The sequence below is a fragment of the Diadema setosum genome, chromosome 17, assembly GCF_964275005.1.
Source record: "Diadema setosum chromosome 17, eeDiaSeto1, whole genome shotgun sequence".
Classification (NCBI taxonomy): Eukaryota; Metazoa; Echinodermata; class Echinoidea; order Diadematoida; family Diadematidae; genus Diadema; species Diadema setosum.
The window spans coordinates 31,627,818-31,653,371 of NC_092701.1; the positions used below are offsets into that span (position 1 = coordinate 31,627,818).

Sequence of the window (25,554 nt, forward strand, 5' to 3'; positions counted from 1 at the left end):
AATCAATTTCCAGATTTCGGTCAAATTTGAACCTCCTGTACAAAGTTGAACTTTACACAGGAACCAATGATGTGTATGTGAGTGTGTGCTTGCAATGACCCTGAAAAATAGACATGAATACCACGATTTTGTCGAATACCACCTTTTCAGAGCTCTGCTGGCTAGGCCTCTGGTCTCTTGCTCCAAGACACGATGGATTGCCCTGGACAGTAGCTGCTAGTCTGAATTCATGGTAAAGGGTAAAATCCATGCACATGAAAAAAGTAAGCACATGTTTGCATGTGCTTGCATGCACTACATTTCAGGATGAATAAAGATTATTTGTGATAGTGGGATTTCTCATGAATATGTAATAGAGCATTAAAACCCTGACCATTGTTAAGGTCTGGGTCTGGGTGTCTGGGTGTCAACAACACACTCCTACACACACCAACAATCCCTGTGCAAAGTTAAAGTTTTGTACAGAGGGTTGAAAGTAGAGGAAAATCTGAACCCTAACTTAAAGGAAACCAAAACCCAAAGAGAAATGTGGAATATTAATAGAACACATCAGTGAAAGTTTGAGGAAAATCGAACAATCGATGCAAAAGTTATTGTTTACGCTAAGTTTTGGTGTTAGAACCGCTGGATGAGGAGACTACTAGAGATTATACTGTCATGTGGAGTGAAGTTATGCACAAATTCTAAGAGAGATGCAAGTAAAGTATTTATCATATACAAGGTGTCTTCATGGACGTTTAAGATCAGTCACTGTGATTACGGCTATAGGCCCTATCGCTTGTGTTGTTTCAGGACACACACTGATTAAAGTTTTTGTGTACACAATATTGGCCAAAGTCATAAGTTTCCTTCAGTTGTATTATATTATGTATGACAATGTTAACATCCTTTGTAATGCAAAGCGTGTTAAAACATGAAATGTGCGTGTATAAGATGTTACAGGTCTAAGTGCAGCAAAAAAAAAGTACAAGCGTTTCTTTTTGGGAAGTAGGTTGCATGCACAAGCAAAGATCACTACCAAAAATTACATTTTTATTAAGTAGTCGTACCATTAAATTTGCTGAATCTCATTTGGCTATAACACTGTCAATATTTATGTAGTTTCTCTAGTATTTCGTCTTTCTTCTACTTATTTCTATAGGCTTTCACTTTCAACTAATCTGCTGATAGACTATCGCTCCCAGCACTCTATAAAAGGAAAATAGGTACAACTTTGCACCTTTACCAGCGTCACACCGGGAGCACCATTACGAGTGCAACTTTGCACCCTTCAGAACAGTGCGCACCTTTAAAGGTGCACCCCATGTGGCACTGGTAAAGGTTCAAAGCTGAACCTATTTTTCTTAGAGCGAAGGGGAATGTTTACTGAAAATATTAGATGAATCCTTTCATATTTAATTCTAAGTATGTTAAACAAAATATCACCACTGTAATTCTATATCAGTCTTCTAATAAATTTCATTCTGGACCGGCATTAGTACAGCAAAGATTGATACGCCCCCTACGTCATACGTGTTGACCAATGAGAGAGAAAGAAACGAAAAAGAGAGAAATGAATGAATAAAGAAAGAAAGCAGTTGTTTCATGTCAACCGATCACGACAACTCCAGTGAAACAAATTAAATATGCCTATAACTGGAGACATACAATGACATTTAGCAAGTGCATTGCATGTGAACGAAATAAAAGATACAACGTTATCACGCAAATATTAACACGCATTTCATTTCACATCATATCATACGATATACATTATGTCAAAATTTGTCATGCAGATGTATGGAAACCACAAATTCTAAAGCTATTTTCTTTCTATTACATTTGAAATTTCACTAGACTCTATAGATACAGCAAAGGACCTAGGGTGGCCCAGTTGTTCCAAATGAACTAATAGAAATCATCGTGAAACTTACGCAGATGATTTCCAAATTCCACAAAGAGTTAGCATGAACATGCGCTGAAAAACACTTCATGAAAGCATTCAACGATGTGCTGTAAGACATGACTGCAATATACTGTACACTCAAACCCATAATATTTCTTTCAAATCGCTTTTAAATTCAGAGTAAGATGGTAATCAGTTTGCAAAAGAGGAGTCCCTACAAAATGTTTGAAACAAGAGAAATTATTATTTTACAAACTTCCGTATTACTTAAAACAACGGGCCTGTGCACATCATTTTATGTCACATTGTTGACTTCACGTTGAGTCGGATCAAGGGGGTATCCTGAATTGGTCCAGATATAATAAAGCTATTATAATTCAAAGCTATTATAATTCAAAGCTATCGAATGATAACTTTAAATTCGAGAACCATTGGTATCACGATTGCAGTATTAATACTCGTCCACACAGCAGATAGAGGACATGTATCATAGAGCTAGAGTTCCACCCCTTGCTTTCATTGTATCGAAAGTAAAGACACGTCATGAATATAGGCAACAGAAGAACATCGATTATGACTTTCTCATTTCATCTATAAGATTGTTTATCTACTATCATTAATATAGATATGCATGTTACTAGTTATCAACGACCCAGGGAAGAGTCAGTGCACTCAGACCGTGCTTTTTAATTTTAAGAACCTTGTATGTTCTTCCTTTATTTTGCATGCCACTTAAAAAAGGGGAAATACTAGATTTCTACCCACATTTGTTTATAAGTCTTATTGGATAAGGATGGACTTTGTCCTTGAGGTTGCTTCCCTTTATTCCTGATTGTCTATAGTAAACTGTTATCATTATCATTACCATATATATTGTTATCATCATCATTGTAATTACTGCGGTTATCTTTATCATCATCATTAATATCATCATCATTGTTATTATCATACATTCCTTATTCCTTGCATCCCCCATCTTCTTTCGTGCATTTTCCCTTCAATATTACGTTATTGGGGAGTTTACTATGTAATGAAAACAGACACTCATCCCTATATAATATGCATGATGTAAATCATTTATAGGAGTTACTGATTGGCGTGCGTATATTAATGTGTATTATAGCTAGACAAATTATCATCATTCGTATTTCATTTTACATTGTATTGAAGGAAGTATTGAGTAAGTACGTGTGATTTTTTTTTTTTTTTTTTTTTTTTTTTTTTTTTTTTTTTTTAGGTGAGGTACTATATTCATATTTAAATCCAACAGGTCTTCTTTGAGGGTCCAGTCCAATATCAGAGTGACATCATAACATTTGCCATCCACACACTTATACATGATATTGTAAATAATTAGAATTCAGTTTGTTGTATCAGTTTTTGCTACATACGTCGGGCAAGGAGCAGGGACATCCTTCGTCATAAAGGTATGCATAGTATGATAGTTTACTGTTATATTTCCATTACAATGAAAAAAAAATATGCTTAACTGCAGCGAATGCAAGAAGAGAAAAAAAAAAAGACAGGAAGAGGAGTAAGAAGAAGTAGGCCTAAACGTGGGGAGATTGAAGAAAGGACATTCATGGAGGAATTCAATGAAGACAGAGAATAGAGAAAGGAAGCAAAAAACCAAAACAAATAAACAAACAAATAAACATACACACACACAGAGAGAGAGAGAGAGAGAGAGAGAGAGAGAGAGAGAGAGAGAGAGAGAGAACAATATTTGGCAAACACGTCCCGCATTCAACAACATCCGGCCGTCCCAATCCCCCTTTCTTGATGATGTCATCTTCTATAGCTGGAAAACTATAAACGTCGAAACAACGCTACCCACCATCACATGCCGATATTTGGCACCGACCCAATACTAGTATTTTAGAGATCATTGTTTAAAAATGTATCATACTATAAGTGGGGCGAGTTCAAAGACGTGTACGTTTTATCCACGTCACATCTGGGCAGAATCGACATCACGTGATTTCATTCATCGCTGCACTTTAAGATATGATTATGTCGCTCCATGATTTTGATGGTCCACACGCGATGTTCTGGCACGATTCTGCATTTTTGGCTCGTTGCATAAAAGTTACTATTATGGTAACTTTGCCATCCAATGGTAACTACCATGGCAACAATACTCAACAGCCAATCAAAATCAAGAACTCCATGGAAGTTACCATTGGATGGCAAAGTTACCATAATAGCAACTTTTATGCAACGGGCCCGAGCGGATGGGATAGGGTGAAGGGGCCTGATGGAGGGGAGGGAGTGGGGAACATCCCCGGGGAACATCGGTGTATTTAAACAGGAAATCCATCCCCAAAATAAACTATAAACGTCCAAAGAAAGAGAAAATGTTCCCTAAAGAACGATACAAAAAATGACAAAGAACACTTTGAGATAAGAAATAAGGAAGATAGAGTGACATTTTTAAATTTCAGTATTTTTTTCCCCGAAAAAAAAAAAAATCTTGACCTGGACTACTCAAATCAGCAATTTGACGATGTCATGCTTTCACGAATTCTTATTCATTTCGTGTACAGATATGACAAAAATATCATATTCCAGCCGTTTGAATATAAAACTTGCCTTAAAACCATTCAATATAAAAAAGGACAAAATTTTAAATCTTTTATGTCTTGGTATGGAATATGCTTTGCTTTTACTTGTATTAGCTAAATATGACACTTTTTTCCCGAATTTCAGGCCTACATTAAAAATTTGGGAGGGCATGATATTATTAACTTGTTGTTAGTCCGCACTTAAAAATCGTTCAAGCAACTGCATCATCAGTTATCTGCATGGGCATTCATTACGATGATTATTATTTTTTTTTACAGTTCAGGCCTTATACATATTTTTTTTTTCCCATCTACGATGTCTATGATTTGGCCCCTGGTTGTATCCTATCATCACTTTTGTTATTATCTGCCATGTTTGAGGTTGAGTTTGAGTTTGAGTTTATTTATAACAACAACGTATGCACAAGAAAGTTTAAATACATGTTTATACATCAACATTAATACATAGCACACATAACTGTCTAAACGATCTAAAAACATATTGAATATTATCTAAATGATTATGTAATCTAAAACTATTTATCAAAAAAGAGCTACAATATGGCAATGTTGTACACAATGAGGTTTCTAAAAGAACAAAGAGGTAGCACAGGTGCTAGTAGGTGTTGGTCCTTTAACACGTATTACATAATGAACAAGTAAAATACATATAAAAAATACTGTTATAACGTTATTGATTTGTATAGTACCATTGTCTATACAGATTTAATGTGTTTTGCTATTACTTCGGAAATTTTTCCTGGTATCAATACTATACTAGCTATACTAGCTATGCGTACAATGGGCTGCACGCTGCTGGTCGCAGTCAGTGGTTTCGTACAATATTTATCGACGCTGTACAGCGTCGGCTCTGGTACGAAACCATTATTGCATGATTACTAAGACATGAGAGCACTTTGGGTCGAGTAATTCTCACAGACAACGTACTTTAACCTGAAACACAAACCAAGACAAGGAAATTCAGGGAAGCTTTTGAGGTACCAAAACTTTTTATTATCTTTAAATAACTTATTTTCTGGCAAAGCATTCCACAATTTTAGTCCGATATAAGAAAGTGAGTCTTTTCTGGTTTCGTTCTCCCCTTTTACCCTCTCTCTCTCTCACACTCTCTCACACTCTCTCCCCCTGCTTCCCCTTCCCCTATCCCTAGCTCCCCCTCCTGATCCCCCTTCCACTCGCATTCCGTAGTTTCTCACTCCTTTTGGATTTTTATGTATGAATATTTACGTTTTTTTACGTGCTTCGAGTGACGACGTACTCTTTAATTATCATCGATCAAAGTACTAGCAGACCAATCGCATAATCACAAAACACCATACACATTGATGCTAGCCGGGGTGGGGACCCAGTGTAGTCACTGAGGCAGAGCATGCCTTTGGCATGATGCAACGTCATTGCTGCGTTGACGCAACGTTGATTTCAAAGAATCTGCCATTCAAGCGGCTTCGCACGTGCACGGACCGATTGACTCGCGACTGGTACTACTAGTATGCGCCACCCACCCCCTTCCTCTTCGTCTAGCCTGTGTGTGTCCCATCCAAATCCCATCCCAAGCATTCGCTGAAACGGAACGTGAGTGGTTTCATTCATTGTTTACGTAATTGCAGAGTCCCGTAGATGACTGTGTGCGGAGCTCCTGCTACAGAAGCAGCGGGTGATCTTTAAGGAGGATTACTAATGAAATGCGTTCATCAAGGTTCCCGAAGGTCTCGTGAATCTTTGCTTTATACCATTTGCCGAGAGAAGGTGGTGACAAATGATGCTTAAAGTGAGTACACTTGTGTCTTAAAACTTCAAGGTGCAGGTGTATGTTTCCCTGCATCACCATCACTGCATCAGCGACGTCCGGCGGCCAGACCCGGCGTGTACGCCGTCGCCTAGTGTGGCGATTTGGACACGGCCACGGGATCGGGACCCGTGCACAAAACCATCGGAAATAACACCTGTGTCCAGCCGTATAACGCGGTTGAAAGGTAGGGTCTTGGCGGTAGGGATCTTACTAACTAGGTTCGTGGGTGTGATCTCTGTACAATGGTTGGTTGAAGCAATGACAGTATCATGAGCACTTATTTATTTAACTAGTGAAAATGACAGTGGAAATTTTATTGTTTGCGTCTAATTTGTCTTGTGACAGGGTGATAGTTATGAGTAGGCCCTAGCCTAGGCCTAATTTGAACGTTTATCTACCATGTGTGACATGGTAAAAAATTTCTTCTTCTTCTTCTTGTAATACAACGTAGGTGTTCAGTCAGGTTTGTGCACCTGTTCCATAGGTACCGGTAGTTGATATATCGTTAATTATATTATTATCAGCATGATCAGGGGGCAGAGTTGGATCTATAGATTGATGTTCAGTCAGTCCATATGGAGTTCAAGATAAAATGGAGGGAGCATGTCAGAATATTGATTATCCTAATATTGTCATTAAAGGGGCATAGTCCCGGTAGTGTAGAGGGCGCTCTTGATGATACTGCCGATCACCGTTAGCATTGATACGAAGATTACCGAAGTTTAGCTGTCATCAAGAGTAAAGTGCGTAGGTGTTGCTAAGTAACGTTGCCTTTGTTGTCTTCTCTGCGCATCGCGCAGTCTGTAGTAATGCCAGGGTGCGTGCATATGTGCTTGTTATTATGACATCACAAAAGAAGTTTGCTAAAGCTGTCATCTCCCTCAGCCGAATCATGAGCCGAACTGTGATCCGACCACTGACTACAGTGATTCGGACTTCTTCGGACTCGGGGAAAGTGGGCCAAAGCGTAAGCGCTAAAGAGGAGTCAATAGCGTAGGTCTCTATAGGAAACTTGCGCCGTGCGCCTACGTACGCATTTGACTAAAACACCGGGACTATGCACCTTTAACAGAATGAGAGAGGTTAAGGTCATATTGGTAAAAGTGTGGCATCAGTAAACTAAAATGCAAAACTTTAAATAGTTTCACTTTAATAGTCTGCCCACAACTGGTAGAAATTTATGGTGGCAATATTTATAATTCTTTTGTATTGCCTTTTAAAAGAGGCTAAAAATGGATTATCATGGCTGTACAAGCATGCTAATGAGCACAGGGTCTAGGTGTATACCTTTGATTTACAAATTACCTCTTTCCAAATGAGATTGCGATACCGTCCATACATTAGAGCTGTGTGATTATTCTCTAATCAACCTCTTTCCTGACTTTACAGTTTTGTTTTGAAAGCTGTGAATCATCCATATATACTGACACCTGGTGCTTTAACGCACATCGACTTGCAAATTGTACTATTAGCGATATATTGTACATGTCACATAGAGTTTGCTGAACTCGGCTGGACTGTGTGCCAAACACGTGTGCCTGAGGCCTGTCAGGAAATGAATTATGCAACTGGTTATCAGAAGCCACGGCCATTTTTTATTGTCAGTCCTATGTGGGGTCAGTTCTCCCTGTTTCTCTCGTTTACAAAACTGCTCCTTGAAAGTCACATGATGCCTTCATTACTCCAGACTTGTTTGTAGAACTTTGTACAGTTCTAGGAGCTAAACAGTATACATTTGTACCAACTTTTTAAAGAAAAAGACATTAAAATGATTTCTTTCTTGAACATATGAAATCAGGGTATCATAACATGCCAATAAATTGCAGATTTCAAAACAGTAAGTTTTTGTATAGCTGAAGTGTGATCTGATTTTTGACTGAATAACTTATATTGCACACTACACAATACAACTTTACACTAACAGTAGCTTCTGAGTATGACATTCAAAATTGTGCAATTTTGTACAATTGTAGGACCTAGATCTGTTTTTGTCCCCCATTCCACCCACATTTTCCATGAGTTCTTTGCAAAATCTTACAGTTAAAATATAATTAACAGTATATTTCAGTAGTAGTATTTGAAGTATGGGACACTGTAAATTGCATTACAGCTTTACTACAGTTTGCTTCAGACCCCTTACCATGATGTAAAATGTATCCTTCCGTCACTTGCATTGTAAAGGTGCATAAAGAGAAGAAAAGATTATCCATATGGCTTGTTTGTAGACTTTGTCAAAGGCTCTCGTTGTATTAAGGATGGGTTTGTGGATTCAATTGCTTCAAGAGAAGGGGGCAGAAGATCATCACAAGGGAGAAAGAGTCAAGGTCCCGGAGACCCCAGTGAACTGGCCTGTGCAATGGAATTGATTCACCCATGGGCTATCAGAACAAAGTTTGTGAAATGCATTATAATTATTATTTTGTTTTCAATAAAATGCTGCTTGTAGTTTGTTATTTTCCCCTTCTAATTGTTAGCAAGTATGCAGTAATGTAACATCACAGTTGGACTAGACCCAGGTACACTTGAGCAGGTTTAAAACGTCTCTAAATTAATGGGAAATGTGTGTTAATACTGTACGAGCTGAAATTTTCGCGTACAGATATTTTCGCGAATTGCTACTAGGAGGACATTTTCACGTGTTGTTAATTTCGCGGTTGCGAGGTCTAACTGTACTTATCTATTCGCACATTGTTATTTTCGCGTGTTGTTATTTTCGCGGTTCAGAGGCGATTCGCGAAATTCGCGAAAATAAAACCACCGCGAAAATTTCAGCTCGTACAGTATCACAATCAGCCCATCCTCAACCTGCAAGCATGGACAAAGTGACCAAAAGAATCATTCAGTGCTGCTTCACTGGATGATTTCTCCCAGCTCCTAGATATAATTGTATTCACATTCATGAGGTCCTTTACGAAAGGCTACGTATGTAGTTTTGTGGTTGAATGGTCTTGGTTTAAAAAGAAAAAAAAAAAGAAGAACAAGATCTGGCTTGTGCAATGAACCATGATTCTTGACAAAGCTCAGCTTTTCTGCTTGGTTCAACTTCAATTACCCCATTCCCCCAAACCCGTTCTGAAGCTTGTTTAATGACGATACGGGCCTGTGATGTTAGACCATGATGTTCAACCACAGGGCTGCCAACTCTCACGCATTGAGCGTGAGACTCAATTCAACCAATTTTGACTGTCTCACTCTGATAAACGAAATCTCAAGCTAAACCCCTAAAATGGAATGTACATGTATGACTGCAAAAATAAATATATAGATCCTAGGCCTATCTCTAAATTCTCTGATATTCCGAATATCGATATGCGTAGGCCCAAAATTTAGAGATTTTCCCGCGCAGATGTAAAGCTTAACCAATAATAATCGTTTTCGGTTCGCGCGCAAAGACGAGCTATTGAATTACGATCGGTTTCTACCTATACCACGTTAGCGTAGCTTTTACTTTTGGCAAATTACAACTGTACATGTATGGCTATGACGTGTGCTTTACATCGCTTTACATACACTGACTGTGTACGTAGTACGTACGTATGGCCGCACAGCAGGCCGCCAGGCGCTAGCCAGGAGGTCGCTTCGCTCCCTCGCAGTGTCTCACGCCAAACTCTCACTCAAGGTTGGCAGCCCTGCATTGTGTGTACATATTCTGATGCGTTTGTCATAATGATTGACAATTTGAAGGGCTTGCAAGTACATATTGTATGTCATCCCTTTGATCTTCATCAGCAACTAGCCCAGCGCTAGATAATGGTATGCGGCATTTCATCTATTCTACAGCAATCCACACTTTGCTCTCTCTACTATTGAGATGTGCTGAGAATAGTGAGTCAAATGTTGGCAGATTCACAGTGTGCGAGCCATGGATCTATTGTGGTCGAAGGACAAGGAGAGAAAGGGAGAAGATTATTGAGTGTGAGATCAGTGGGGCCATTCATTTCTCTGCCTTCGTCTTTTAACAGTCTCTTTGTCAAAGTTCCCACTTGTCAGCATACAACTGAGTGAATCTCATTTTACATAGCTGTGACTCGTTGAAATGCAATGTAGCTGATCAGATATGATTTTACTGCACTGTTTAATCACATGCCAGTCAGATTCTACATACATTTGGCTGTGCACACACACACACACACACACACACACACACTCAAAATAAATGAGGCTGCCCCCATACTTGAATGTATTGCTAGCATTCACACTTTGTTGTTTTATCTATTCTTTTTTTTTTTCAAAGAAAAACTGCCTAGAGCTGTTTGTTGGTTTATTTCCAAAATCCGGGTATCATGTGATACTGGTGTGAGTTTCAAAAATTGGGAACACTGCTCAAGCACTCAAAATACTAGCTTTTAGGGGTGTAGCATTCTGAACCTCCACTTTGGGGTCAGTGTCATGCACTCCTGCCAGTTAGCCGTGCTTTCACACGTACCCAGAGGGCTTAATTTGTTGAATTACAGACATGATTGCAATTACAATTCAAATCATTGTTTGTTCACATGACTGAGAAGGCTTCGCGGATTCTGCGGTTTTGAATTTTAGAGCGAGGAGGGGAGGTTTGGCTTCTTTTCAAGATCCCATCAATCTCTCTTGAGACGTAAGTAGCGCGCACTTTGACTGCAGTGCAAGGATTTGAGGAGTGCAGTCTTTCTGCGAAGTTGTGGAAAGGTCACCGTAAACTCCAACCCCCAAACAGGATTGAAGGTCAATTGCATTCACACGGTCATATTGCTGCTTAATTCTGAAAAAATGGATTGGAAGACACCTCCGGACCGTGATTTGAAAAGTGATTGGAATTATGATTCACATCACTCTCCGCGATTGCAGTTGGCATTCACACAGCAAGAATGCTTAATAATTTGAAACATGATTCTAGTTTATGCGTCATTGCAATCATATTTCAAATTAAGTACATGTACCCTCTTTGCGTATGAAAGCGAGGAAGTAAACAGGTGGTGAAGAGATTTGAGATTTACAGCAGGCAGGAAATGTTACCTAGAGGGCAAATCACATTGTATCTACAGTCATTGCTTCATACAGTCAGAGATCCAGACACTGAACTTTAAACTGTATAATGTGCAAAGTACATACTGCACAATGCAAATCTGACAATTCTGCAAATTGAGAAATATATTGTGATGGCTCCATAGTCAGCCGTCCTTGGTTTTTGTTTGCTCGAAAGAGATCATCTTCCTTCTAAAGTGCCTGTTTTCCGTGTGATTTACACTTCCTTTAACCCATTGAGGACAGGCAGATTTTGCTATGTACCGTATGATACAACACACGTTTCCCATAGACACTTGCCGGAGTATACTCGAGACTCGTCCTCAACGGGTTAAAAGGGAATTGATGAAATCAGAGCCTGTCCTTTCTGTATGATGGTTTGTTAGCTTGGTTTAAGTGTGATTTAGATTGTGGACATCGTCATTATTATTTTACCATTTCTTAGGGCTTCCATACCCTGTAAGCTTTCCAGTGATTAAAATTTGTTTTACCCACTACCACTAAAAGAGAAAGAAAGTTGGTCATCAGTGTACAGTTTTGAGAAAATCAACTTTGATGTTCGGTTACGGTCAGGCAAGTACATAGTAGGAACTAGTGTAACACATTTGATACCTCACATTCATTTGCCCTGAAACCGAGACTGAAAAGATTCAGATTTCAAAACATTTCTAGATTTAGACATTTGCACAGAATAAGAATATGTGTAGAGGTATTGAATGCTAAATTTTTGAGCAGATCATATCATTTTGCATTCTTGTTTGTGGTAATAGTCTGCAATATGTATGATGCTGATCAAATAATACAGTAAATTTGGAATGAAATTTGTCCAAACATCTTTCCCAAATGAGTTTACCAATTATATGTATGGCCAGTGTAAGACCAGAGATGATTCCAATTGAGTTCTGCTTAAATCAGGTAGAGGTTCAAATTAGAGTTTTAAAATGCATGTACATACCTGGGGCCTGCCCGTGCCAACCGCTGCCAACTACACATCTCTGCTCCTCGTGTCAAACTGAGCAATGGAGCTGTGCAGTGACAAGGCCTCCCACTCGACTCACGACTGAGTTGATAAACGAAACAACTTGAGAAATGTGATCCGAAGGCATTTGCAACTATAGGCATTTTGATAGTGGGTATGTGTTTCAAGCATGGGAAAGTTGATAAACGTAGCCATATTTTGTTACAGGGGCATAGTCCCGGTAGTGTAGATGGCGCTGTTGATGATACTGCCGATCACCGTTAACATTGATACGAAGATTACCAAAGTTGAGCTGTCATCAAGAGTAAAGTGCGTAGGTGTTGCTAAGTAACGTTGCCTTTGTTGTCTTCTTTGCGCATCGCGCAGTCTGTAGTAATGCCAGGGTGCGTGCATATGTGCTTGTTATTGTGACATCACAAAAGAAGTTTGCTAAAGCTGTCATCCCCCTCAGCCGATTCATGAGCCGAACTGTGATCAGACCACTGACTACACTGAATCGGACTTCTTCGGACTCGGGGAAAGTGGGCCAAAGCGTAAGCGCCAAAGAGAAGTCGATAGCGTAGGTCTCTGTATGAAACTTACGCCGTGCGCCCGCGTACGCATTTGACTAAAACACCGGGACCATGTGCCTTTAAATATCTCAAACAATATTCTGGAATTCTTCATCTAGGCTGTACTGACACAGTGGACCTTAACTTGACCGTGGATGAACACTTAAGCTTCCACTTGGTGCTTGCATGCTCACCTGTGTTAATTGTCATTGAGATTTGTGTGTCCGATTACCGCGCCATCATGTTTTTGTCACAATTATGAATTATGAATCATGAATGTCTAAATTAGCTGTTCAAGGAGACCAATTTTACTGCAGGCAACACTAGCTTTATTTGTTGAAATGATGTTCAGAAATAATGGATACAAGCTACAAGCTACATGTATTTCGCAAACAATTGTTTGAAATCTGTGCTCCTCTGTCATATTGCTTGAAGCCGTGATGAAGCCACATACGGTCACTGGAAGCCACTCAGGAGGATTTTAAAGACGAAAATTTGTGAAATTATGAGCGACAATCCATCAATTCATTGAACTTGTATGGTTCACACAATGAAAGTCATTTGCAACCGCAATGCCAATTTAACAATAAACCACTTCCTCTTTTGAGGCATGCATAAGGTGATTTGTGGTGACTCAAAAAGGAAAACATTTAGATAATCCAAACAAAGCAATAGTGCTGTTCAAAGTTGTTGTTGTTTTTTTTTTTAATACTTCTGTCTGCTTTTGGTGCTCGGTGTTTATTAACCATTTAGTGTTCAAACTGTTGAATTTCTTGGTAAATGTGTAACCCTTAGAGACTGATGACAATTTGAGGCATTCCATAATTCTGAGATCTATACCTGGCAACTGTATCTTTTTTATTAGCTTTTGACTCAGATTCTGTCTCTCTTGCTGATATTCCTCTCTCTGCTAATACTGTAAGTCATTCAATTCAACAATCACATTTTTTTTTTTTTTTTTTTTAATAAATGATTCCACACTTAAGCTGCTTCTGGCCTTTATGTTGATACAATGTAAACATCAAGTGTCTGTAGGTCAATTTGACTCACTCCTTGCACATTCATTCTTCTTTTTTGTGTCCGATGACATCAAGTAGTTCATTTACTCAGCCTCATTGAATGGCGTGTGATTCTTTTATTCCATGTTCATTCAATCAAAAAGTAATCTAGGTATTGGTATGTAATGGTCTATCTCTTAAGATTCACAAGACTCTAAAAAAAACCTTTCTTTTGCTCATTAGTTTTAATTGAATATTTCCTCAATTTTTGTCAAATTCGTTATCAAATGGAATATGTGGCTTACCATTTAACAATACCTGTTTTCTTCTCCAATTATTCTTTACAGGGGCTGCTGTGAATTCACTTTTTTATGTGAATGAGCAAGCAATCTTTTTTTTAATGCAGAAAATCTGCAGCGATAACCTTTGAGAGAACGTGTCGGAAGGAAAAGAATCATTGGAGAGATGGCTGACAGCACCCAGCAAACGTCGCCGACCTCGAACGCGGTGGAGCCACAGCAGCGAAGGGCCCAGCCAAACCATCTGGCGACAGCCAACCCCATCTCCAAGCTCTTCTTCAGGTACGACAGACCACTGGTGTTTAGCACAGCTCATTAACGCAGTTATCGCCAGCGCAATATTCCATTGATGCACTGAAATGAAGTATCATTCTCATGTTTCATAAACTTGTTTCATCCATGCATATTAAAAAGTTTATATAATATTCTTCCATACTTGCTGTTTTGTAACACTTCTGCTTTAAAGGCTGAGGAAATGTACACTTCAAATTCTCCATAACAGTAAGACTGTAATTCAATTGTTCAGGCAAAACTAGAAATTGTTGGTTTAGAAAGAAAAGGGTGTTGAGGCTTCACTATAAACCCTATGGCATTGACCCCCATATCTTTCTGAAGCAACAAAATGTTGAGTTGGATTGCTTCTTAGAACTTTGGAATGCGTGATATGATGTGGTAGAAAACGCTATACAATGGTGCTGCAACTTTTCACAAACATATTGATATCTCATCTTTAATCCGTCGAGGACGAGTCCCGAGTATGCTATGGCGAGCGTCTATGGCAAATGCGTGTTGTAGCAAAATCAAACTTGTCCTCAATGGGTTAAATAGTTTACAGCTTGTATCAGTTTGTCGGGCTGTCCTTGTGTTTCTAGCAGCTACCAGCAGAAAGGTGCATTTTGTTTTAGGAGGTGTCGTCGTAACCTGATGCCTGAAATCTAATCTTTATGTTCTCAATCAGAGAGAGTGAACTATCACACCGCTTCCTGTGCATGTGGGTCACATCTGAATTGCCACCCGTTGAGGACGAGTCGCGAGTATACTCGGGCAGGTGTCTATGGGAAATGCGTGCTGTAGCGAAATCAAACCGTCCTTAACGGGTTAACCTGTTGAGGACGAGTCCTGAGCATACTCGGGCAGGTGTCTATGGGAAATATGTGTTGTAGCAAAATCAAGCCGTCCTCAACGGGTTAAAACCCAGTGGGCATTGGTAAATTGGATCAAAATTTTGACAACTTGATTTTCAAGGCATAGTAACAGGGGGAAGGCAGGGAGGGAAGGGACAAAATATTCACATTATGGTGGGGGGTGGAGGGGGGGGGGGGGAAAGAAATTGTACAACCAAGATCTTATTGCCTGTATTTATACATGTCTGAGCAGTGACTCAATAGATGGTGGTACAATGTACTAAGTATCCTGTGCCATCCATTATGGGCTAAAAGAAGGGAGATTGTTTGCAATTGTTTTCACATAAACTGAACGCATCATTTTGTTTTTATTGAATTTCGTACAATTAAGGAAAGCAAAAATCACCTGACTGCAAATCTACATCGTATATTGTATATCAATTCCCACATTGGAAATAAATGCAATTACTTAGCTCAATCATGTACGGTGTAATTTGACTAATATCACTTTCCAAAGTTGCAGTCTATCTTAAAGCAGGTCTGTTTTGGATTCATTGGCCCGAATTCACGAAGGTGGTACAAACAAAACCATGGTTTAAACCATGGACAAAAACCATGGAGCGCCAAGTGTCGCACGGAATATTTCGTTACGAAATTGGTCATTTCGTCGATAAAATGGCAGGTTTCGTTATCAAAATTATCATTCCGTGGACGAAATGTTCATTTAGTTACAAAATGTTGTCATTTTGTTACAAAATAATAATTTCATCGACGAAATGACTGATTTTGTGACGAAATATTCCATGCGACACTTGGCACTCCATGGTTTTTGTCCATGGTTTAAACCATGGTTTTGTTTGTACCACCTTCGTGAATTCGGGCCATTGTGGTTTTTATACGTATCCATCCTTGGTGTTGTACACACATGCCAAGCCTGTACACCGTAAACAACCACAATTCTCTGTTGGGCAAAACATGTGGAATATCTGACACTTTTCTACAACTTGGTGGATAAATTTTGTCATTCATTCTGAAATTAAAGAAGTATTTGAAAGTAATTGATTGAGCAGAATATCAGGCCATGCCATGAATCATGATGCTATAGCATGGGGCAGCAAAACATCAGATCAAGGAGTTGACGAATCTTTCGCAGGGTGTCACACAGCCTTATACGGGGTGACTAGAAATCACCATTATAGGCAAATTTCTATTAAAAATGGAAGCCATTGCCTTTGAAAAGTATATGCATTATAGATGAATTGCCTGAAAATGCCCAAGTGTGGGCAAGGGGAGAAAATCTTTGCTCTTGCAATGCCCTGCTTTGAGGTTCTGTGGTGTGTCCCCACAAGTCTGACTTTATTTTGGGTGGCACCACTTTTTGCTCCAGAGGAGAAAGACTGGATGTATAGACCTGAGGGGCATTTCATGAAGCATTTTGTCTGACAATTTTGTCAGACAAATCTGTTCTCAGCTAATCAGATGCAAGGATTTCAGTAGCTTTTAACAGTTTGACAGACAAAATATTAAACAAAAAAGCTTCATCAAATTCCCCCCCCCCCCAGTTCAGTTTGGGTACTGTTTTTTTTTTTTTTTTAATGATGATTTCTAAATGGGGTTCATTTATGGCTGCCATGAATTACAGTGCTCTGAAATCAGATTCATCTACAATGTATTATAGGAATATGGGAAAATAGAGCATGTTAACCAGAACAACACCTACACGTATCTTGGCTGTCAACAGTTCACATTATACTTTTTATTATTAAGGGGTATGTTTTTATGTTAGATTTTATATGCATGCAAAGATACAATGTGTATGTTTGCCTTTAGATATAACATTTGGTTATGTATGGGAAAATAGAGCATGTTAACCAGAACAACACCTACACCTATCTTGGCTGTCAACAGTTCACATTATACTGTTTTATTATTAAGGGGTATGTTTTTATGTTAGATTTTATATGCATGCAAAGATACAATGTGTATGTTTGCCTATAGATATAACATTTGGTGCAAACAACATTATCTGCAAACTTCGTACTGTCAGCAAAGGTCGTGGCTCTGTCAAACAGAGCTAAAAATATATGAAGTGGTTCAGTGCACAATTAAATAGCAATAGATCTTAAATGCAGTCATATTGATTACTGTCAAACGAGAAATTTTCGCGTGCATTTTAATTTTGCGAATTTCGCGAGCGCCAAAATTCGCGAAATTAAAATGCACACGAAAGTTTTTGTCTACACTACATGCATTGAACGCCAGTGGCAATTCGCGAAATTAAAATGCATGCGAAAGTTTTTGTCTACACTACATGCATTGAATGCCAGTGGCAATTCGCAAAAATTTCATGCCATGAAAAAGGCTGTCGGCTCCAATTCGCGAAAATTTCATGCCGCGAATATATCATATTTTACAGTATTCTGCAAAAATAATAGGCACTCATGTACAATTCTGTACATAGTTGCTTTATAGGCACTTGATCTATGGGGGTGGGGGTGGGGGGTGCTGTCTTGACATGTACTTATAAATTTTATTATGCTGCCAAATTTATTAGTAAGTTTGTAGAGTAAATGTATAACTGGTGTAGACCAAGCATGACAGGAAGGGATGTGATGTTGACAGGCAAATAATGTGTTGAGACAATTCTGACACCCCCTTTTTAATTATGAATAATCAGAATTGATGAAAACATAGATCTTCAAATTATGAATGCTGCATACTGAGTGTGATTAACTAGTTTTTCAATAATTTTGATGGAAAATATTTGTGTGAAATCACAATACTCCAACTCTACCACAAAGAAAAAAAAAAAGAGAGAAAAAAAAGCTGCTTATGGTACAGGAAGAAGTTGTCTACTTTAACAGCTCAAAAAAGATATAACATGAAAGAGACAGACAGGGCATGAATATAGAAGCCAAAGGCAAATGAAACAAGTATGCTTTCAGGTGAATCTTTGAATAAAGATTTGACAATGTCACATTCATGAATACATTGGGTGATCTCAATGCAAGTGCCCCATAAGATCTGCTCAGTGGTCTTCCAGACAAACCAATGTTCAAGGAGGAAAGGTCTCCTGTTCTATGATAAAGAGCTGTTGCCTTTGGGTGCAGAGGTCTTTCACAAAGTGAAAAGCAAAGCATCGGAAGTTTTAGAATTTAGGTATGAAAGGCAACAAATCCAGAAGGTTGAGTGCTGTGACGTTCTCGTAATCTGAGCAGCTGCGCTTTGTAATTTTTTAATGTTATGTCACTTAACTTCCAGCTGGGCGCGGCCGATCTTCAAGTCAGCATACAAGAAGAAGACGGTGGTACCCAGTGACCTCTACGAATGTCTTCCGGAAGATTCATCTGACACTCTTGGAGGGCGATTAGAGAGGTATGCATATTTTACCAAGTACCACGGTGCCAGATCTCAATGTTCTTTATTTGAAAAGTCCACACACTGATAGTTGTTTGATGAATGTAACAGCACTGAAAGGAATACAAATTTATGCGAGGAACAGGGTTTGAAGATTGGAACTTTGATTATGTAAAACAAAAAGTACATGAAAATGCTTTAAGCGTGTTCAATTACAAAACAGAAAATCCATGCTTCCCATTCCCTTTGCAGGCATTACTCTTCAGTCTTGCAGTATCTCTATACTGCATTTTCTGATCTCAATCTTTAATACATGAAACCTGGCCAGCTACATATTGTGTTTCCATTGTCACTGTGAGAGTTTGAATGAGAATAGCAAGGGTAGATACAACAGGGCATCATTTCTGAAGACAATCAGAGCTTCGTGTAATTATGCACAATGCTCACTCTTTGTTCACTGCTCTTGCCAGATTGCTGACTCAATTTGATCAGCCTTCATGTGAGACATTGGACTTTGTCTCTTTGTTGTTTTTGTTGTTGTTGTTGTTGTAATATGGTACTACATGTACCTCTGTTCATCTGTTATCATTTTACTGGTTTCCCTATCATATTGATATGTCACAGGCAATAAAGATATAGAACAACCATCCAAGTACTACTTGAATTATAGGGCTATTAAGGTCTCCCCTTAAACAGGTTAATTGCAACACTTGTTGAGGAAAGAGCATTTTTCAAATATCAGCTCACATGGCATTGTTGTAAAATGATCTCATAAAGAGAAAATCAAACACAGAAAAATTTAAGTCAAATGATTATCAACCTATTGTATAATTGTCCAGAGCAATCTTGATGACATTTTCTGACATTCGTACCATTTTCCTTTTCTTCCTTCTTAAACTTTTCAGAAACTGGAAAAAAGAAGAAGCGAATGTAGCCAAGGGAAAGCGAGCAAGCCTGACAAGGGCTATGTTCAAAACATTTGGCCTCACATACTGCCTTTATGGCATTCTGTTTATCTGGGAGGTAAGTAATTGTTTAGAGTCGATATGCATTTTCCGTATGTTGTTTGTTGGTTTGTCATTTGTTAATTTGTCTGTCTGCGTGTGTTTGTGTGTGTGGTTTTTTTTTCGTATTAGTGTAGGGGTAACGGTACACAAACATCCACACATAACCATTCTGATAGTCCTGCTGAGGTACAAGTGTACTACATGTGACGTGGACAGTCAAATCCATATTAAGACCATGTTATTGATTAGGTTCTTAACCCTCATTATGTTGCCTTGATTGATAAAAATAAAGGTGATCAGAAAAAATTGTGAAAGTGATTATACTTAGGCCTAATCTCTGTTGAATATGTCCCTTAGGCTTCCTGTGATACCACCCACTGTAGATTCATGTAGATTTATTTATAACTGACATGATTATTTTCTTGATGAGATTTCAAAATTTTGACATGGTGTTCAGTCAATTTCATATGATGATTTTTATCTCAATGACATTTTGGAATCTGATACTGCATGTTGCAGTCTACTGTAGCTCTATAGTGTGATAGGTTTACTCAGTTTAATGCTCTATCAGAAAAGGATGTAGAAACTCTACTCACTTTGAAGCTGAGAAGGGAATCCTGTTCAGTTAATCCCATACCAACTAAAATATGGATGGAATGCATTGATTTTATGTTACCTGTCCTGACAAAATTTATTAATTTGTCTCCCAAAAATGGTCAGGTTCTTGCTAATTGGAAAGTGGCTCTGGTTTTGCCCCGTCTCAATTACAAGCCAGGTCTTTAACTCAAACCTTTTCAAACCTGAAACCAGTCAGAAATTTACTGCAAGTATTGTTCTTGCATTGATTGGTGTCAAAATTGGCTACTGCAACATTTTATTGTTTGGGTTACCTGAAGTACATGTATGTGCATCATAATCATTGTTGTTTAGTCAGAGTGAGAGAGAGAGAAAAAAAATCTCTCGGTATCAATTAGTTGGCATGTTACCTCTATCCAGATGTAAAGTAACGTTTGGTACCATGGTCTACGGAAGGAAACGGCAATGTTCGTGACTGGCATGTGATTTGAGAATTCAAGGTCCTTTTGTTATTTTGTTAGTCTAATCTCTTTTGTGAACATGCACACATGGAACTGATCAACATGTATCACATTACTTTTTTATTTTGATAATCATTTTTTTTTTTTTATATACTTGCCAGAAAAATTTATTCTAATTTGTATAGGATCTGGTTACAAGCATGTTTATTGGTAGAGTGGATTTTTTGTCTCTCACACTGGTCATGGAAAGTCCTGGGTATGAAAAGTTTGTATATTGCACTAGGTATGGGGAACGTATCCATTTTGGCTTTAAATCCTATATGTTGTCTAGTAAGATTTGAACAAACATAAACTTAAAGCAGCACCACAACATTTGATTCTTTGTAATGGAATACTTCTGTCATCTCAGTAGGTATCTCGGGCATGATGGAGAGAAATTTTGCTGTTCCTTTCTACTTTTTGTTCGTCCACCAAGAAAGCAGGTCTTTGTGATTAAAAACATGTGGTGCATGTGACATCGACAGCCATGTAAAGTGCAAATGATATATATATATATATTTTTTTTTTTTTTGATGATTGTGATTATTTTTTTTTATAGTATCGAGTAAAGTATATCTTTAGACGGTGTTGAATGAAGGGTGTATATTTGGATTGCTAGATTTGAATGGCTAGATTTTGTGGTGATACCATTTTGCTGAATATCGTTTAATGGTGGTTCCTTTTTTGAATGGTTTTTATTTACTTATATTTATTTATTCAGTCTTATTTCAACGGGATGGCCCCATCATTAGGCAGGTACTGTTCTTCCTGGGGGCCCTGCACATACAAGCATAGCAGATGACAAAACAACGACATTTACACTAAATGCAACATACTATACGTGCATAGGTACAATTATTCCGCTGAATCCAATACATACAATTACACAATACACTGACATTTATACACATACTAACCAAACAAATGATAGTGGTGTTATTATCATCCCCTCCCCTCCCCTCCCCCCAAAGAAAAACTGCAAATGGCAAGATAACTTTAAAAACAAATGAGAGTTTCAACACACTGCAAACTGTACAAAGCTTGAGAGATATCAGAATTTCGTGGGAAACAGGTTGAATGTATTCAAGAAGAATTGTCAGTGCCATCTGAGTTGAGTGGTCCTGTCTTCCTTTTCTGGCTGCCCTAGGAAGGCCTGCGTCTCATACAACCCCTCCTCCTCAAGTGGCTGACGGAGTACTTCTCGGTGGATTCCACCGTCTCCACACGCGATGCCTACCTCTACGCCATGGGGCTGGGCCTCTCCGCCCTCCTCCTGGCCTTCGTCCACGGCGTCAACTTCTTTGGCATCCAGAGGCTGGGGATGCAGTCCAGAGTGGCGCTGTGCACGCTGATGTACAAGAAGGTGAGTGGTTTGTTGGTATATACCGGTATCTTGATATTGCTTCCCCACCCCTTCTCTCTCCCTCTTTCCCCCATCTTTGTCTCTGTGTCTTTCTTTGTCTCTTTCTCTCTCTCTTCTTTGCATGTCTCTATCTTAATCTTCCTCATAGTACTATCAATGTGATTGGCTCATGTTATTGTGGATTCCTAGCTTGTTTTTACAAGCACACATTGCTTTTTCTTTCATTTCAATCTCCTAAAGCACCTTCTCCTTGATGTGTATTATGATGCATCTTCCACAGATTACCACCACTTTGAAGCCTCGGGCAAGCCCATGCAAAGTTTAGCCTACTCTGCTCTCAAAAAGTTGTAACGGTACCCTATTCTTTCTTTCTTTTTTGTGTGTAATATATACTTCTTTGGCATAGATTTAATTTGGCATGCATTTATTGATGGAGGAGCTTGTTATGGTTGAAAGTGGTGGCATGTGTGTCATGACAGTTCATTGTACAATGCAGTTAAGTAAAAGTGAAAACATTTTGTGCATATTCCTTCTCTTATCTCCTGAACAAGCCCCTGTAAGTATTGAGATAGTCCATTTCCATAAAACCTCATTCATTCTCCCGCACAAATTGACTTACCACTTATGCAAGTTGAGAGAAGAAATAATGAATTCAAATGAAATTTAACAGTTCAGAAGAAAGAGTTTGCATTTCTGATGTCAGTGGCGAATTGCACTAGAGGAAGTGGGGGTGGGGGACGGGGAAGCAAGAGGAGAAAGAGGCTATCAGCCTGTCTGTGCTCATGGACAATACATTCCTTAAAGGGATGGTACAGTATTGGTGGAGATGAGAATTGGGCTTTTAACTTTTTGCGAGATACCAAGAAAACACTTATGATATAGTACAGAGCATACCGTTTTAAGAGGAATTCAAAGTTTGTTTGATGAAAATCAGGTTTGGAATGACTGAAACATCCAAAAACAAAGTAAAACAAAGCGATCGTAACAAAGTGTGGGTCCCACACTTTATTAGAATCCCTCTTTTTTGGATGTCTCAGCCATTTCAAAACCAATTTTCATGAAATAAATGTTGAATTCTTCATAGAATTACATGCTCTTTCATATTTCATACAAGGGTTCTCATAATCTCACCAAAAATGTTAGAAACCTGATAATACACAACAATGTTGGTCTCAACCAAAACTATATGATCTCTTTAACCTGTTGAGGACGAGTCCCGAGTATACTTGGGCAGGGGTCTATGGGAAATGCGTGTTGTAGCAAAATCAGACCGTCCTTGATGGGTTAGTGCTGCTAAGCTATTACATCTTGGCATTGAAATGTTCTCTTAGCAGTCAGGTAAGTGCTCTAATCCAATCAATTTGAACAATGAAAGCAGTCTGCCCAGGGAAGGTCATTACAATACAATAGGCCCAAGGAGACTTACATTATCCCTATTCATCGAGAGTAGAGACGAATGTCTGTACTGATTGGCCGGAATGGCCGAATGAAAACACAATGGCAGTTCAGAATAGATGCCTTTTCTTTTAACCTTTAGTGTGCTTCGTCTACTGACTGGCAGACACATTGGAGTGCTTTCTGTATTTTACCAGTTGGCACAGAGGTTTAGGAACTTATATACCGGTAGTCAATGAATAGATTGAGATAACCTTATCTCCCTAGCCCTATTGTGTCACCATAGCCTTCCTGTTAGACAGAGGCACATTGCTACACCAGAGCAGGGAGGTGAGCTTGCTGAATGCACAGCAAGGTTTAGATTCAGGGACTCCAACTCTCCCGTTTTCGACAGGAGATCTCCTGCCGAAAGCCCATTTTTGCGTAATCTCCCGTTCTCCCGTTTGAGATTTGATTTCTCCCGCCCTGGCTCTGTGTCTCCCGGTGGAAAGGATTTCTTACTTATTTCTATCGTATGTTGAAAAAATAAGCCTTAGATAGCACCAGAGAACATCTAGAATCCTAGGAACTTCGCGCTTCGCACACATCAACTTGGTGTCTCCCGTTTGCTAGGGGTTTCGGGCGGGAGAATCTCCAGATCAGAAGGTGCTTGGGGTTGGAGTCTCTGAGATTGGATAGATTACTGAACACTGCTGAAAGAAAGTGCCTAGGCACATACAGGGTTTCAAGCAAAGCATAGTAAGGGTCTGAAGAGAAAGACTATGAGTTGCAGGAATCTTAACTACATGTATGATTAAATGCTGGTCCTCATAATTACATTTGGTTTACATCGATTGCCATGGAACAAAGCAATCATATTTGTGAGCAGCATAAATCTTTTGTTAGAGAGAGACAAACTGAAGAAAATTCAAACCTTAGCATAAATCTCATTGGCAGAAAGCAGAGTTATACAGTCAATGGCTAGTGACTTTTTTTTTTAGGATATGGATTGTTTTCTTTGTTGAAATAGTAAGAAAAAAAAGAGAGATATGGATGGAAAAAAGTAAAACAATCATTTGATCTCAGTTAAAGAATTGAAAAATCAAATTTCTGTTACAGTTACAGTTATCATATGACATTCTTTGAAACCACTTTGCTAACCATGATTATCTATCAATCTATTCCCCTGTCTGTGAGTAGAATTAGATGATAGTGAGATAGATAGACAGATACATAGATGGACATGCAAATGTAGAAATAGATGGAATGAGATATACGAAGGTAGGTAGGTATATAGCGAAAGAGAATGAGGGAGAAAATAGAAAACATATTCAAAGTAGATAGACTGATGTACATTATTTGATCAGAGGGGACTATTAGCTTGCAGAATGTAGAAACCAGTTTTCTAAGAGGAAGTTACTCCTGCAAAAGAGACATGTAATTTTCCACAGTTGGAGGAAGTTAAAATTTTAGGTCAGGAAAAAAAAATGCAGGAAATGGGACAAGTGGGAAGGCTATTTACCCGTCCCCCGCAAGGCTCTCTGATGCACATAGACTACAAATGTATGTACAGGAAAAAAAAAAATCAGGATCTTGCGGGGGATAAGGGTTAGTGACCTTTTGAAGGTCAGTGAAAATCAACTTTTATATAGAGTATGTTCCATTTAGTGAGCATTTTGTGACACAGCATTCTGTGTTGCGAGACAGTGTGGTATACATGATCACTCTTGTAGATTGTTTCATGACCTAATAGTTTAGTAAATGTGTTTTGAGCTTGTCTCACAACCAATCAGAAATAAGTATTCAGGACTTTGGTTTGTTTTCATGCCATGATTTCTGGATAATATTCTTTCTTCAAGCAGAGGTTAGCTTCCGGGAAATCATATTAAAAGCCTTCCCCCCACCCCACTGCATTACCTTACCGTAGCTTGCCAAGTTACTCCTCAGTTATTCAGTATCATTTTCACTCCCTTGCCCCTAACCTGTTGAGGACGAGTCCCGAATGTACTTGGGCAAGTGTCTGTGGGAAATGCGTGTTGTAGCAAAATCAGCCCATTCTCAATGGGTTGAATGAAACAAACACCCATAACAAAACAAAGCAACTGACCTCACAACAAAGACAATGTTAATTGAAATGAGACATAGCATTGTAGGTCAAATCGGGTGAAA

The 25,554-nt window shown here is 38.8% G+C and overlaps 1 protein-coding gene across 1 annotated transcript in view; it reads left to right on the plus strand.

Moving 5' to 3' along the window:
* Positions 1–14,250: 14,250 nt before the first annotated feature.
* Positions 14,251–25,554, plus strand: part of LOC140240604 (ATP-binding cassette sub-family C member 4-like) — a 54,181-nt gene continuing 42,877 nt past the window's right edge. Inside the window, 4 exon segments of the mRNA XM_072320363.1 lie at positions 14,251–14,366; positions 18,470–18,583; positions 19,471–19,588; positions 21,796–22,011. Coding sequence (XP_072176464.1) covers positions 14,251–14,366; positions 18,470–18,583; positions 19,471–19,588; positions 21,796–22,011 — 564 coding nt within the window.